Source organism: Vicugna pacos, chromosome 15, assembly GCF_048564905.1.
Source record: "Vicugna pacos chromosome 15, VicPac4, whole genome shotgun sequence".
NCBI lineage: Eukaryota > Metazoa > Chordata > Mammalia > Artiodactyla > Camelidae > Vicugna > Vicugna pacos.
Window position 1 is genome coordinate 2583424 of NC_133001.1, and position 15378 is coordinate 2598801.

A 15378-nucleotide genomic window follows, 5' to 3' on the forward strand; every position below is an offset into this window, starting at 1 on the left:
TTGAGTGCTATCACTGGTGGGAAGGCAGAGTCTGTGGGTGCAGGTGATGCTAGGTGTGTAGGTGCGGTGAGGAGTGTTGGCAGAAGCTCTTACTCTCAGGGCTTCTATTTTCTCTGTGAAATAGAAAGTCATCAGCAGAGAGAGCCAGTGGGTTGAGGAGAAGGTGTACATTTGAGGAGGAAGCAGAAGGTGTCAATCCTCTGGGTGAATACGCAAGTGAGTAGAACGCGGTGGGATTGCCGGCTGCCCTGATTTCCCCACGAGACTGATGACAAGCCTGGAAAGACTAGTCACTTTGGCTTTTGTTGTTGACTTTGTTTTTGTTTTCTCTGTCCACATAGAGCTGCATGGATGTCAGTGTGGAATAGGCGTAAGATTCAATTTAACCCGGATGGGTGTGCCATTATCAACCTATTGCCTCTCAGCTACAGATCCACCTTCATTGCTTGCTGGTGGTACCAGAATACTTCTCCTTGGCCAGATGATTATGACGTTATGCCTTATCAATAGAGGGCACTGGAGGATAAAGGGGGCATTTCCTGGTTCCAGCATGCTTTTTCTTAACAAGCTTGTGCAGTGCACATTGGCCAGCAGTGTGAAGCATCTCTTCATAGGCATCGTCCCAAAGCATCCCAGAAGGTGAACTGCCAGTGAGTCTTGCCAGCACACACTTCGATGACGTCACTGCTCAGGGAGTCATGGCTGCACCCTCTCCAAGGTCTTGATCTCAGTTCTGGCCGGAGGGCGTGCTCTCCCATGTTCATTACATCTGTGAGTTTTCCACCCCAGCCCTGGTGTAATAGAAAATAACAAATCTTGCTCCATGTTAGATCTGTTCCTTTGGCTTTAACCCTGTGCCCTGTTTTCTAGGCTTAAGTCTTGCTAGCTCTGCACCTTTTGTAAAATAATGTTGCATACAGCCTGAAATATCACAGAAGAGCCTATTCTCAAGGCTCTGACCTTTAAGGCTATTAACACTTTTGCACTTATATAAAGACAACAAATTGCAACATAGAAAATAACATTTGTTTTGTTGGAGGTTTTACAGGGTCACCATGACCGACCCACGTGGACGGCTGCAAGAACAAAGAATTCCTACAGCAAGATGTTTGCAACAACCAACCACACCCCTTCCCCTTTTTAGTTTGAAAGGACCCTGAAATCTGACTTGGGGAAGATGGTTCTCCAGGACATTAGTTGGCCACCTTCTTGGTCTGCAGGCTTTCCAAATGAAGTCGCTGTTCCTTGCCCCAACACCTCGTCTCCCAATTTACTGGCCTGTCCTGTGGTGAGCAGAACAAGTTTGGACTCAGTAACACTGGGCGTACACATGAGAGTCCTCTATTCTTCAGACTTCGCTTTACCCCTTAATAGTCCTCTTTACTCCCAGTATAGTTACTGATTTTATATTAAACTTTCCTTTTCAAATTACTTTCCCTATTAAAATCCTGTGTGGTATCTTTCTCCTAATTGGACTCTAACTGGTATAGATGAGGTTTTGTCATGAGAAAGAGGGAAGAATTGCGGAAGTGACGTCCTCTTCCCTCCCACATTATTACTGCTCCAACTTACCGTCTCCTCCAGTAGCATATAAAATTGTTCAAGTTTCTCCTTTATATGTTTCTGTTACTACTGTGTTTACTTTTACAATCAAGTTTCTCAAAAGGGGGCTCAGCTAGACAGAATTGCGCGTGATAGTCATCGGGAACGGCAAGACAGACACCACACGCCAGAGGCGGCGAGAGGCAGAAAAGACAGACCCACCCCCCTACCCCCCCCCGCGCCCTTCCGCCCTCCCAGGAAGCTCCCCGCCGCGTGAGGGGCGGAGCCAGGCGCCCGCTGGGGGCGTGGCCTCCAGCGGCGCGGGAAAGGGGCCGGCGCCGCCTGCGCGCGCACAGTCGGCGGCCGCGCGCAGCACGCTCGGGGCCCGGATGGCGGCGGCGGCTGGAAGCGGGGCTCCCCGGGAGGAGGAGGGGCCAGGTGGGGACGCGGCGGCCCCGCAGCCTCAAGCGCCGACGAGTGTGCCCGGGGCTCGTCTCTCCAGGCTGCCTCTGGCGCGAGTGAAGGCCTTGGTGAAGGCGGACCCCGACGTGACGCTCGCGGGACAGGAAGCCATCTTCATTCTGGCACGAGCCGCGGTACGGCGGGGAGCGCCGGGGCCCGCGGGGGGCGGGGCGGGGGCGGGGCCTCGGGCCCTTGGTGGGGCGGGGCCTAGCGGTGTCCGGGGCCAGGTTTGGGGAGCGCCGGAGGAAGAGTTGGGTCTGGGGCGGGGTATGCCGAGGACCCAGGCGGGGGTGGGGTGGGTGGCGGGGGTGAAGTAGGTACGAGAGGTGTTGGGGCCGGATTCTGAGATGTGAGTATAGGAAGGGAAGACAGAAAAAGGATCACGTGGAACTGTAGCATTGGTTTGTTAACACACCTGCCTCTTCATGAGGGCGGGGACACGACTTTAATTTGCATCTCTAGACTAACAGAACTTGTAGGAGTCGCAGGTTCGTGAGCGGGGTGGATTTAAAAGGGAGGGAGGGACGGATGTGTCATCGGCCACTGCGGGAGGGTGAAGGGGACTAGACCTTCGTGAAGTCAAGTGCAGCCTTCCCGGAGAGCGGCCCCCTTCATCCGAGCCCCCTTTCACCTCTGGCGCCGCACTCACAGACCGAAGCACGCACAAGAATTGTGCTGAAACTCATCGGTACAACTCTGCTCTTTGTTTCTTTTTCTTTTTTTTTTTTAAGTTTTCAATTTTAGTTTGTTTATTAGAATTTTTACTTTTTGTGCCCCTGCTTGTTTTCTTCACAGGAACTGTTTGTGGAGACCATTGCAAAAGATGCCTACTGTTGTGCTCAGCAAGGGAAAAGGAAGACCCTTCAGAGGAGAGATCTGGGTAGCGTGTCACTGGTATCTTGCATCTGGGCTGGGTGAGGCTTTCTCTTACACTGGTTGAGAAGGCAGCACTGGAAGGGGAGAGGTGCCCCAGGTCTCTTTCTACGATGCTTTCTGTTGGACTGCCTCAGTGCCAGAAAAATCCTGCCTTTTGAATCTGTGCTTTGGGTGGCTGGAGAAGTGCTGGGACAGTGAACGAGAGGAGTTCTAGGTGTTGCCAAAGTTAACTAGACCCCTTTATACCTTCTGCCTTGTACCAGGCTTGACTTTTTTTTCCCCCACCTAGAAAGTAGTTTTGCTTTCTGACTACTTTCTAGCTGGTAACCCTTGCATATGTATAAGCTTTCATATACCATAATCTTACCTTACTTGTATATGTTATATATATAATCTTCACAAACTCTTCTGATGACTCTTAAAGCAAAGAGATTCCCCGCAGTGAACAGTATTTACCGAGACTTTTTTTAACTCTTGTGGAGAGACAGCTGATAAGTAAGATTTGGTGGTGGAGTAGATGTGGATCTCAAGATAGCAAGGGATAAATTTTATAAATGCCCTCCCTTGTGTAAAGCCTCATGCCTTCACTGTGTGGGTTGTGCTTTTATAAGAGGTTGATGCCCAAGTGACCAGAGTTAGTCAGTAGGCCTTTATCTTGTGTTTCAGATAATGCAATAGAAGCTGTGGATGAATTTGCTTTTCTGGAAGGTGAGTTCTCTGGCCCTGGGTAATCATTTCCACCTGTCTTTCCCACATTAACGATCTGAGTTCACAACTTTATAAACCTGATGCCTGGTTCTTCCTTGTTCATGTAGGGAATAATTCTTTCTCCCTATTTCCTATTAAGGTAGGAAAAACAAATTCTAATTCATATTCCTTTGGGTAATTAGAACTTCTTCCTGAAAACTGCTAACCCTAAAAAATGGGAGGCACTCTAAAGACACCAGTGGAATTAGGTGGATTCAGAAATTTGATTCTTACTTTGATCTCCATAGATAATAGGTATCTGTTTATACCCCTAGATATAAATCTCCCCCTTCATCATAATGCTAGATCAGAAACAGTTGCTAACAATTAAAGGATTACTTCTTGTTCTTTTTTCTTCTTTTAACAATTAGCGTAAAGTGATTATTTTGCCACAGTGGGATGCTGTACTGCCCTGTAAGCTATTTATTCTTAGGATTGTTGGATTAACTTGTGTGCTAACTAAAGCTTATTATTGAAGTAGAAAATATTTGAAATACCTCATTTTAACTGCCTGCTCTTAGCGCTCTCTGTTTTACTTAATTCCTGAATCTGATCAGCATACTCATCCTTGCATATTCTGATTGAATAGTTTTTTGAAAGCCAGGCATGTTCAGATCTTTCTCACCTTTACCACACCAATGTTTTCATTACCTTCTTGAAGCCTCATTACCTTCAGAAAATTTTTTTTGAATTATTTATTTCACTATTTGTATTTTTTTATTCTGCCACTGTGTATCAGCTTAGGCCCCTGGCTCTTTTGATACTCATTTAAATGTCTTTTAAGATACATTACCATGGCTAGCTCTTAGCCTAGATTATTGAGTATTCTCATAAGTTGTGCATCTTTTTTCAGCCTCTTTACTGCTTACTCATTTTTCTTAAAAATAACTTGTTAGTTGCCTAACTAAGGCGGGCAGCTTCTTGTGACTGACACGCCGTCAGTGACCAATCAAAAATGTTTGGAGCCTACCCTGTTTGTTTTTAATTACCAGCTTTTCGAAGAGGTGAGCCAGATGATCAAATCTCCATTTTAAAGACATAATACTACCTACCGACCATGCATAGTCCTTGGCTTGGATTTTTAATCAATGGCCATTTACCAAGTGATGGATATGTTTATTCTCATCTTCAGAGTTAATAATCTCAGCAATTGAATCCCTCTGCTCTGTCGTGTATTAGCAGATCTGAATTTTGGTCTCTTTAGCCCGTATACCTTGAGTCAATATTATATTATTTTATACCTGATAAAATAAATGTCCTTATGTCCTTAGATGTGTATGTTCTAAGTGAAATTATTTTTTCTTTTTTAATCAAGTCAGTATATATATTCATATTTAAAACTCAAATAGTTACCTAATCACTTATAATACAATGCAGCTGCTGCCCCTCATCTTTTTATTGTTTTTAGCTTTTCAGATGGTTACTTATATTTCATCATTGATTTATGAACTGTAAATGTTATCTGTTAACTTCCTGCTATGATGTTGAAGATTTGGCTAACCTATAGTGCCCCATTAATCCTTTCCCATATTTTTGATTTTTGGTAATTTTGTCATTATTTTTTGCTCCTCTGTTACCTTTACAAATTATATAATATACTAAAATATGTATTTTTTTGTTGACTCCTCACTTTATAAGTATGGCTTCCTTTCCCATTTTTAGCCCACTCCCATCTCTCACTTTGTGTTATCTGCATGTGTTACTTTGACATTGTCAAGGCTGAAAACACATTTTCTTACCATAATTAAATCTTCCATGCTTTGTAGGTTGAATGTAGAAGTTGAAAAACAGTACTGTGAACAGTCTTCCTCTGCAGTGTCCTTTAATCCCTCATATAGGTCCCCTCCCTGTAGGCAGCTGTCATTAGTAATCTGGCTATTTTATGCAGTTGTATTTATATATGTGTGTGTGTATATATGTATGTATGTATGTGTGTGTATATATGTATTATTTTCCAAGCCTTTCCTTATGACATTTAACACACAAAAAACAAATGTAAAATAAATAAATAATAAAGTGAACACTGTTGTAACCACCAACTAGGCCAAGAGATAGAGTAGGCAGCCTCCAAAATCTCCTTATCCATTCTTACCTCATCGTATGTCTTTTTACCTCCTCTCCTGACGTGGCTGTGTCCTTTTTGGTGGTAATTACTTTGATTTACTTAATGGTTTCACCACAGAAGCATGCATCCCTGAATACTAAGATTTAGTTTTATATCTTTTTTTTAGCTTCCAAAAAATGGAACCAAATTGTAGTCCAGCATCTGGATGGTCAGCATCGGGCCCACAGTTGTTTTCTTTAGGTTAACACGTGTATGAGATTCAGTTAACATTGTTGCACATGTTTTTAGTCTGTTCATTTTCTCTGCTGAATGGCATGCCATTGTGTGACAGTACCACAACTGAACCATTTTAATGTGGGTATTTGGATAGCTTTTTTTTTAATGAGCAGTTTGCTATGGACATTCTTGTACATGTTTCTCTAGGGATATGTGTGTGTGTGTAAAATTTCCGGGACATAGAATGTAACTATCTCCATCTTTTGTGGGTACTGCCAAACAACCTGTACATCTGATTCACATTTCTGCCGCCAGAGTATGACAATTTCCATTGCTCCCCATTCTTAGCAACACTGGGTATTATCAGAGTTTGATTTTTGCCAGTCTGGTAGGAATGTGAAGTGATGACTGCATTGTGCTTTTAATTTGCTTGGTCCTGATTGCTGGTGACTGAGCACTTCTTCATGTGCATGTGCATTTTAGGGAGGGAGGAGTCCTGTTTTTCTCTTGGATATTTTGTCCTTTTTCTTACTGACTTACACTACTATGTATATGTCTATGTATCTATTCTGAATAGGAATCTTTCTCAGTATACCAGAAGCAGATATCTTCCTGGTTGGTGACTGGCCTTTTCACTCTTAAGATAATTGATAAATGTGAGTTTTTAATTAAAGGTAGTCAAATATGTTTTCCTTTATAGCTAGTGCTGTTTTTGTCCTGTTTAAGACTTTTTTCCCTACCCCAAGTTCATCAGACATTCGCCTATATGCTAAAATCTTTACAGTTTTTTGTTTTTCATAAAACTGTAGTTGATTTTTTGTTTATAGGATTGAGGTGGGGGTCCAGTTTAATTTTTTTCTTGTTATTTGGATAGCCACTTTTCCATGTCATTTTCATTTTGGTGCTACCTTTGTTATAAATCAAGGCTGTTTACGATATATAACTACTGTATATAAAATAGATAAACAACAAGGCCCTATGGTAGAGCACAGGGAACTATATTCAATACCTTGTAGTAGCCCTATAATGAAAAGGAACATGAAAAAGAATATGTATAATATATGTGTGAATGAATCACTGTGCTGTACACCAGAAACTAACACAAGATTGAAAATCAACTGTACTTCAGCTAAACAAACAAACAAAAAAATCAAGGCTATTTCTGGGCTGTTTCTCTCCTATTGATTTGTTTTTGTCTATTCCCATGTCAGTACCACACTGTCTGAATTATTTTGTCTGAGAGAGCAGATCTCCCCACCTTGTTCTTTTAAGTGTCTTGGTGATTTTTGATTCTTTGCATTTTCCTGTACATTTTAGAATCAGCTTGTCAAATTCCACAAGAAGGGTTATTGATTGAGATTGCATTGAATGTGTAGATTACTTAGTGGGTGAAATCATATCTTTACAATAGTGAATCTTCTAGTTCATAAACATGGTACATTTCTCCATTTATTTAGATCTTTTGTTTTTAAAATAAAATTTTAAATAAATTTTAAAATAAATCTTTTTTTAGAGATCTTTCAAGAAATCTTGACATTTTTTAGATGCTTTCCTTTAAGTGCTTAATATGCTGTTATTGGTATTTTTCTTAAAATCATTTAAATGTTGTTAGTATATAGAAATATACTTGATTTTATATTTTAATTTTGTATCTAGCATCTTGCTGAATTCTAATTAATTCTAATGATTTATCCATTAATTGTTTTAGATTTCTTTAATTAAGCAGTAATACCCGCCAATAATGACACTTTCGTGAAGTTCTTCCCAATCCTTATCTTTTTCTTTTTCCTTGGCTAGAATTGCCAACACTGTGTTGGATAGAAGTGCTGATAGCAGGCATCTTGATTTCAAAGGGAAAGCTTTCAGCGTTTCCCCATTAATCATACCTACTATAGGCTTTTTGTAGATTAATTTTAACTGATTGCAAATGCTGCGTCACTTGTTTAAAGAGATTGGCATTTTTTTGGTATTGAATGTAAGCCTTATATAAATTAGTTGGAGAGGGTGCCCTTTTTATATTGTCTGATCTCTAGAAAACTGTAAGATTGGAATTATTTCTTCCTGAATATTTGATGGAATTCACCAGTGAAGCCATCTGGGCCTGGAATTTTTGTGGGAAGATTTTTGATTACTGATTCAATTTTTTGAATGGTTTTAGGACCATTCCTGTTTTATTTTCTTGACACAATTTTTTAACCCCTGAAGTGTTGTAGGTTTTCTAGGAATTTGTACATTTCATGTAATTTTCAAATTTATTGATGTGAAGTTCTTCACAGTATTCTTTTTTTATATATATTAGCTAATTTTTACTTAATTTTTTCTATTGAAGTATAGTACGTTACAATTTGTCAATTTCTGGTGTACAACATAATGTTTCAGTCATACATAAATATATATTCATTTTCATAACAAATTACTATAAGATATTGAATATAGTTTCCTGTGCTGTAATACAGAAGAATTTTCTTTAATCTATTTTATATATAGTAGTTAGTATTAGAAATTCTCAAACTCCCAATTTATCCCTTCCTACCCTTTTTCCCCTGGTAACCATAGGTTTATTTACTTAGGAGTCTGTTTCTGTTTTGTAGATAAGTTCATTAGTATCTTCTTTTTTTGTTTTTTTTAGACCCCACGTATGAGTGATATCATGTGGTATTTTTCTTTCTCTTTCTGGCTTATTTCACTTAGAATGACGATCTCCAGTAAAATCAGCTGTTAGCCTTATGGGGGTTCCATTGTATATGACTCTTTTTTTTTCTCTTGCTGCCTTTTGAATTCTCTCTTTAACTTTTGCTGTTATAATATGTCTTGTTGTGGGGCTCTTTGGGTTCATTGCTTTTGGAACCCTCTGTGCCTCCTCTTCTTGAATATATTTCCTTCTTCAAGTTTGGGAAGTTTCAGCAATAATTTCATCAAATACATTTTTATCCCCCTTTCTCTCTTCTCTTCCTGGGACTCTCTATAATGTGAATGTTGATACGCTTGCTGTCGCAGAGTCCCTTTTACTGTTACCATTTTTTTTAAATTTGTTTTCTTTTTGCTGTTCTAATTGGGTGATTTCCGTTATTCTGTCTTCCAGATCACTTACGTGTTCTTTGTCACCTAGTTGGTTAATTCCTTTTAGTGTGTTTTTCATGTCGTATATTTTATTTTTCAGTTCTGACTGGTTCTTTTTTATATTTCCTATTGTTAAAATTTTCACTGTGTTCATCTTTTCTGTTCCCTAGTTTAGGTAGCATTCTTGGTACTAAAGCTTTGAACTCTTTTTTTGTCTGGTAAATATTCTGTTTCATTACTTGTTTTTTTCAGGGTTTTTTACCTTGTTCTTTGATTTTAAAGAAATACCTCTGTCTTCTCATTTTGCTTAACTTTATCTCTGTGAAATTAGATGAAACAGTTACCTGTCCCAGTCTTAAAGGGGTGTGCTCGTGTGGGAGCATCTTTACATTTTGGGGGGGTGGTAATTAGGTTTACTTACTTATATATTTATTTTTTAGAGGCAGTACTGGGAATTGAACCCAGGACCTCAGGCTTGCTGAGCATGCGCTCTACCATTTGAGCTATACCCTCCCCCGGAGCATCTTTATACAGTCCGCGTGTGGCCTGTGGCTTTGGTGGGAGAGCTGGATCTGAAATGAACAAGAGTCACCTCTTCCTGCAGGGGGTGCTGGCAGCTGTCATCTTCGTAGGAGGGCAGGCTGGACGTGGAGCGGCGAGAGCCAGAGGCAGGTGTGAGCCAGGTCTTCTCTGTTGCTCAGTTGCCAGCACCACCCTGTTAGGGGTTGTGTCACATCTTAAATTGTTGGAGCAAAAGCCCTGAGAGTAGGGTGTGAGCTGATTCTGTTCTCTTTGAGTGTGTGCTCTTGCCCCTCCCAGCGTTGGCACCTTTGCCCCAGAAGGGAGACGTGCTGGAACCCGAGGACTGGATTGGGCTCCCCGTGGAGGCTGGGGCCCATGCTTGGGTGGTCCCAGCACCAGTCAGCTACAGACTGCTCTTGATCTGCTGCCCCATGATCAATAGTAATGGGTGCTCTTTCCCCATTTGGATGCTCTGCCAGGCTTCAGTCAGCTCTGTCCTCCACAACTCTGTACTTTTCTCGGCAACATTAGCCTTTGCCCTAGTGGCGAACAGTGCTGCAGAGCAAGAGGGGCTGGAGTGGGCACTTGGTGTCAGCTGGGGTGCTCTCTGGCGTGGTCCTGACAGCAGCTGGAGCTCCAGATCACTCCTGATTGCAGCCCTGTGACCGCCAGCTCTGTCCCTCACCGGCAGGCGCTGTCCTCAGCTGCAGCATCCGTTGCCCTAGGGTGGAGCGGCTCTGGAGCACGGCGGGCCGGGGCATGCACTGCGTGGTCACGGGAAATCAGCTAGAATGCTGGGCAGTTGCAGGCGGCTTCCTCTGCCTTGTTCCAGGAATTAGCAAGCGTGTAAGTGCCCTTCACTCGTGGAGTCTACATTTCTTAACAGTCATGCTGTCTGTCCCAGTGAATTTCAAACCAGCTGAGGGGCCTCATCCTCCGTGGTTGGACCCCAGAGCTGGGGTGCCCGTGGTGTGATGCAGACTGCTCACTACCCAGGGTGGGGCTCTAAGCCAGCATAACCCCCCTCCTGCTCTGTGCCCCCTGCTAGGTGCGGGTCCTGACCTGACTGCTTCTCATCCCTTCCTACCCAGCTGTCTGTGGAGCCTTTCTACAGCCTTGGTGTTACAGGCATCTTTCTGCGAGTCTCCAGTTAGTGCTCAGTGAGGATTTCTCTACATGTAGATGTATTTTTGATGTGTTGTTGAGGGGAGGTGAGCTCTTTGTCCTCCTATTCAACTGTCTTGATTCCCTCTCTCATAATTAGATTGTTTTTAAAATTTTAGACTGATTATCTCTAAGTGAAGCACTTAATTCATTTACATTTAGTGTAATTAATGATGTATAAATGCATCCTCTTATTTTGTGCTTTCTATTTGTCCTTGTTTTATGGGTTTTTTTTTTTTGCCTTTTTTTTGAGGATAATTCATTCCGTTTTTAACTCTTATCAATTTGAACTTTCTACATTCTAGTTTTTAAAAAATTGGTACTACATGCATCCTTAATGTGTGAGAGCCTAGTGTTGGTACCTTTCCCTTCATCCTCAGCAAAATAGGATCTTAGAATTCAATGAGCTCAATTTACAAGTCCCTCATCCCCGACTCATGCTGTTACTGTTACCCGTTTTATGTTGTCTTTCTCAACCCACGTAAGGCATTATTACCGCTGTAGTATACTGGCGATGTTGTGTGAACTTAACCACATGTTTATGCTGTCTTTGTTCCTCTTTCCTTTTTTATGTTTCTTCTCCATTTTTGATCACTTTCTTTCTTTGTGATGTAAATCCTTGGTTTTACAGGATCTGCTGGTAGCAAACTCTACTTTTTTTTGTGTGTGTGTGAAAACCTTTTATTTTCTTTATTTAAAGATATTTTTGCTGAACATAGAATTCTAGATGAAACTTTATTTCTTTTAGCACATCGAAGTGATCATTCTTCTCTTTTTTTGGCTTCTGTTGTTTCTGTTGAAGCTAATTTGTTCCCCTTTTTTCTGTCTGCTTTTAAGATTTTTCTGTCTTTGATTTTTTTCTGTAGCTTCACTCTGATGTATTTAGGTGTTGATTCGCTTTTCCGTAGTCTGCTTAGGTTTCTTAAATCTATGGATTGATGGCTTTCGTCTGTCCTGGAGAGGTCTCAGCCAGTATCTTTTCAGATGTTGACTCTGTTTTGTTCCTTCTCTCTTGGATTCCTATTAAAATATGCTAAAAGTCAACCATAATTTTGCCTTTCCATGACACATTCTGTGTAATTTTTCTGACCTTCCAGTTTATTATCTCTCTTCTGTGGTCTTGTCTCCTTTAATCTTTTCCTGTTGATTTATTAGTTTCAGTCCTTGTTTTTGTATTTTTCAGTTTTTGTGAATTTCATTTAGTTTTCAAATCTATTTTGTCATTTTTTTATTATTTGTATTTGCTGCACATGTTCTAAGGCTTGTATTTTCTTAAACATAACAGGTACAATTGTTTATAGTCTGTGTCCAAAGCCTTTTAAGGTTGGTTGATTGATTTATTTTTCTCTCTGTTGTTTCTGTTGGTATTGTCTCATGGTCTTTCTTTCCCTGTATGCCTAGTTATCTTGGTATATTTTTCACTGTATTTGAAAAAATAATTTGTTGGATAATTTGAGGCCTGCATAATGAGACCTTTCTCCAAACAAGGTGCTCATTTGCTTCTGCAAGGCACCTCGGGGCATGTATCAGTGCAGGACCTCCTTTGCAAATCCAGGACTTGAGGATTCCTTTATCATTGTGATGATAAAAAAACCCCCGATGGCAGGTCTGTGAGGGGGTCATTTAATTCTAGCTCTACCTTACTCTGAGGGTGTAGCCTTTTGGGAATCCAGCTTTTAAAAAGGGGGCAGTTAATCAGAACTTCTTACTTGAGCACATTCTCTGATTTGACTCTTGATTTGCTCAGCCTGCCAAAATCACAGCACAATTTCTTGAGCTTTCTTTTGGATTGGCAGATTCCCTCGGGTTAAAAGCAGTTTCCAAGGTTGGGTTTTCTTTGTGTTGCGTTACCTTCTCCAGATTTTGCATTTGCCTTTCCTTGAGGCCTCTTTAATGCCTGAAGGATTTTTCTTTTTAAAAATATTTTAATCAGCTGTATCAGTTGGTCTCAGCAGGAATTTGTCATTATCAGAAGCAGGGACTATTAAAACATTTGTTGAGGTATTTCTGTTTTGGTTTGTTGTTTAATTTAGTTCTGTTTTTTTTTTCCCCTGAATTATTCTAGGGTTTTTGTTTGTTTGTTTTTTTAGTTTTAAGTAAGTTTTAGTCTCTCCTTGTCCTCAATAGACTTTCTTCAAATGCCTTATAATTTTTATTCTATTTTAGAATGAGGGAATAAGAACGCTGTTTGTTTGGAAGCTGTGTATGTATGGAGAGTGAATTTTGTCTTGTGATTTTACCTTAGTGTGGCTGGGATGGGGCCAGATGTTACATTGGGAGCCTCCAAATGCTAGAATGTGGAAAACTTGACTGCGGGGTGCTGCAGTTTTCAGAAGCTGCTCTGGTTCTCCGGATAATTCATTTAGTTCTTTAGAAGAGAGCCCTCTGATTTGGTTTTCAAGTTAGGTTTAGTTTGTTTGTTTGTTTACATTATTTTATTTTAAATGGAGGTACTGGGGATTGAACCCAGGACCTTGTACATACTAAGCACTCACTCTGCCATTGAGCTACACCTTCCCCCCAAAGTTAGGTTTAGTTTAAAGGCTCATTTTCTGGTAGGGCTGCATGCGGGGAGGGTTATGGTGAGATGGGGTCAACTGTTTCTCATACAGACACTTGAGTCATTATTCATTTTGGCCTTGCGTCTCTGTCATTTTTGGTGTCTTGAGTCTTGAGCCTCCTCGTGAATTTCCTGGGTAGATGGGCCCCCATCTCTGCTGCAGTCCCCTCTGTGTTTATTTGAGGCTCATTTTCCTCCGCTTTATTTATAAACGTACTTCAGTCTGATTTCTATCATTCAGCTTTTTGCTGAACTCTGTTAACTGCTGATGGGCCCCCATTCTTTATTGTAGATTTATATACCTTTTAAAAGATTCTTTTTCCTTTCATGGGAGGTCATACAGACTTGTGGGTTCAGCCTCCCATCTTGAACTGAAACTTTTTCCAAAGTTTATAAACTCTGCTTAGAGAACTTCCCTCATTTATTTTGTATCACTCACCCCTTGTGTGGTCTCCACAGATGCCCACTGTTTGACACAACGGCTTCTTAGCCCTTTCCCCACCTCTAATTCGAACTCTCCCAGACCCAGCTGCCCACCCTCTGCAATGACATGTTTTCCCCCAAGGATCTTTTGGATGGCTGTTCCTCAAAATGAGTATTTTGGTCTTAGAAGAACCACCAATACCAAAGTAGCTTCCCCTTAACTTTGCCCACTTGGCTTACACTGCCCAGCTCTTGATGCGTGTTGCTTTAAACATTGCTCTTTGTGTTTCTAGGGACTTTGGATTGACTGCTGGGCTGGGCAGTTTTGTGAGCCTGCACCTGCATCCTTCAGCCAGAACCTCCGCAGGCCTCCGCTTTGAAGAACAGTCTTTGGAATCCTGTACGTGCACCCTTTTCCTGTCCTACCTTCACCTGAGCCTGGATACGCGGAGATTCACAGGTTACCTTTTCTCTGCAAGGCCTTCCTCTGCCGTGTCTTCCGTTTTTGGCCTGGATCACAGCTGCTGCTACTTGCGGTAGAGGTACAGAGCGTGGTTTGTGTAGGTGGCTTCATGAATCATAAGGACCGAATAAAGGCATCTGACAACTTCAGCCTAGTGTATTTTACAGTCTCGCCTTGTTCTTGCCCCCATGGTTGGAGTGACGCCACACCTAGTCACAGATGCTTCTCATCTTCCCTGCCAGCCGTTGTAAGCCTCGGTCTTCCATTCATTTGTTCCTTTTTATTTAGCACATCAGCAGAATGTGGTTCCAGAATTTACGAGGTGCCACTTAAGGTCTCCAGAGGTCAAGTAAATGTGATCCTGTATCTAAAATCAGTGAAAAATTTTTAGCAGCTTTATTGAGATGTAATTCACCGACCACACAATTTACCCATTTTAAGTCTACACTTCAGTAGTTCTTAGTATATTCACAGATGTGTACAACTCCTGGCGCCGTCAATTTTATAACATTGTTAATGGAATTATGGGTGGTATTTTGTGTCTGGCTTCTCTCGCTCAGATAATGTTTTTAAGGTTTATGTTGTAGCATATATCAGTACCCATTCCTTTATTTTTTAGCTTGCAGTAAAATATATATAACATAAAATTTACCGTTTTAACCATTTTTAAGTGTACAGTTTTGTGGCATTAAGTATTATTGTTATCACCATTACCCATCTCCAGAACATTTTTCATCTTCCTGCACTGAAACTGAACCCATTAAACATCTCCCCTCACCTCCCCTTCCCCAGGCCCTGGCTAAATTTTGTTTTTTGAGGGAAGGTGTAGGTGACATAGCAGAAAGGAGACAATACTTAGGAGTGGTTAAGGAAAGCAGTGGAAGCTTTGAACAGTGGGTCTTAAGTATTTTTGGATCATGGATGGAGGGTGTAAAATCTATAAATCTTCCTAGGAAAATGTACAGGTACTCAGTCTTGTAATGTTTTATAAGTAAATTTTCTTTAAGAATAATACTGATTTACGGAAAAGCTGCAGACAGAATACAGAGGTCTCGTATACCCTTCACCCAGTTCCCCATTGTTAACATCTTACGTCTCCAGGTGCATTTGTCAAAACTAAGAAACTAAAACTTATATCCCTGTTAATTAAACTCCAGACTTTTTGGATTTCTCCAATTTTCTCATTATTCTTTTTCTGTTCTTAGATCCAATCTGTTACATTGCATTTACTTGTCATGTCTCCCCAGTCTTCTCTGTTATGTGACAGTTTCTCAGTCT

The 15378-nt window shown here is 41.1% G+C and overlaps 1 protein-coding gene across 3 annotated transcripts; it reads left to right on the plus strand.

Annotated features, from left to right (window-relative positions):
* The first annotated feature begins 1852 nt into the window (after positions 1 to 1852).
* Positions 1853 to 14249, plus strand: POLE4 (DNA polymerase epsilon 4, accessory subunit). Of its 3 annotated transcripts, XM_072937454.1 has the most exons (5): positions 1853 to 2138; positions 2800 to 2884; positions 3547 to 3588; positions 10182 to 10336; positions 13931 to 14249. In XM_072937454.1, the coding sequence occupies exons 1-5, from the start codon at positions 1932 to 1934 to the stop codon at positions 14015 to 14017; spliced, it is 576 nt and encodes a 191-aa protein (XP_072793555.1). In that variant the 5' UTR covers positions 1853 to 1931; the 3' UTR covers positions 14018 to 14249. The 3 variants fall into 3 exon arrangements, with proteins under 3 accessions (XP_072793555.1, XP_072793556.1, XP_072793557.1); XM_072937455.1 differs by lacking the exons at positions 10182 to 10336; positions 13931 to 14249 and adding an exon at positions 9409 to 9485 and having other exon boundaries at positions 1857 to 2138; XM_072937456.1 differs by lacking the exon at positions 10182 to 10336 and having other exon boundaries at positions 1860 to 2138.
* Positions 14250 to 15378: the final 1129 nt, after the last annotated feature.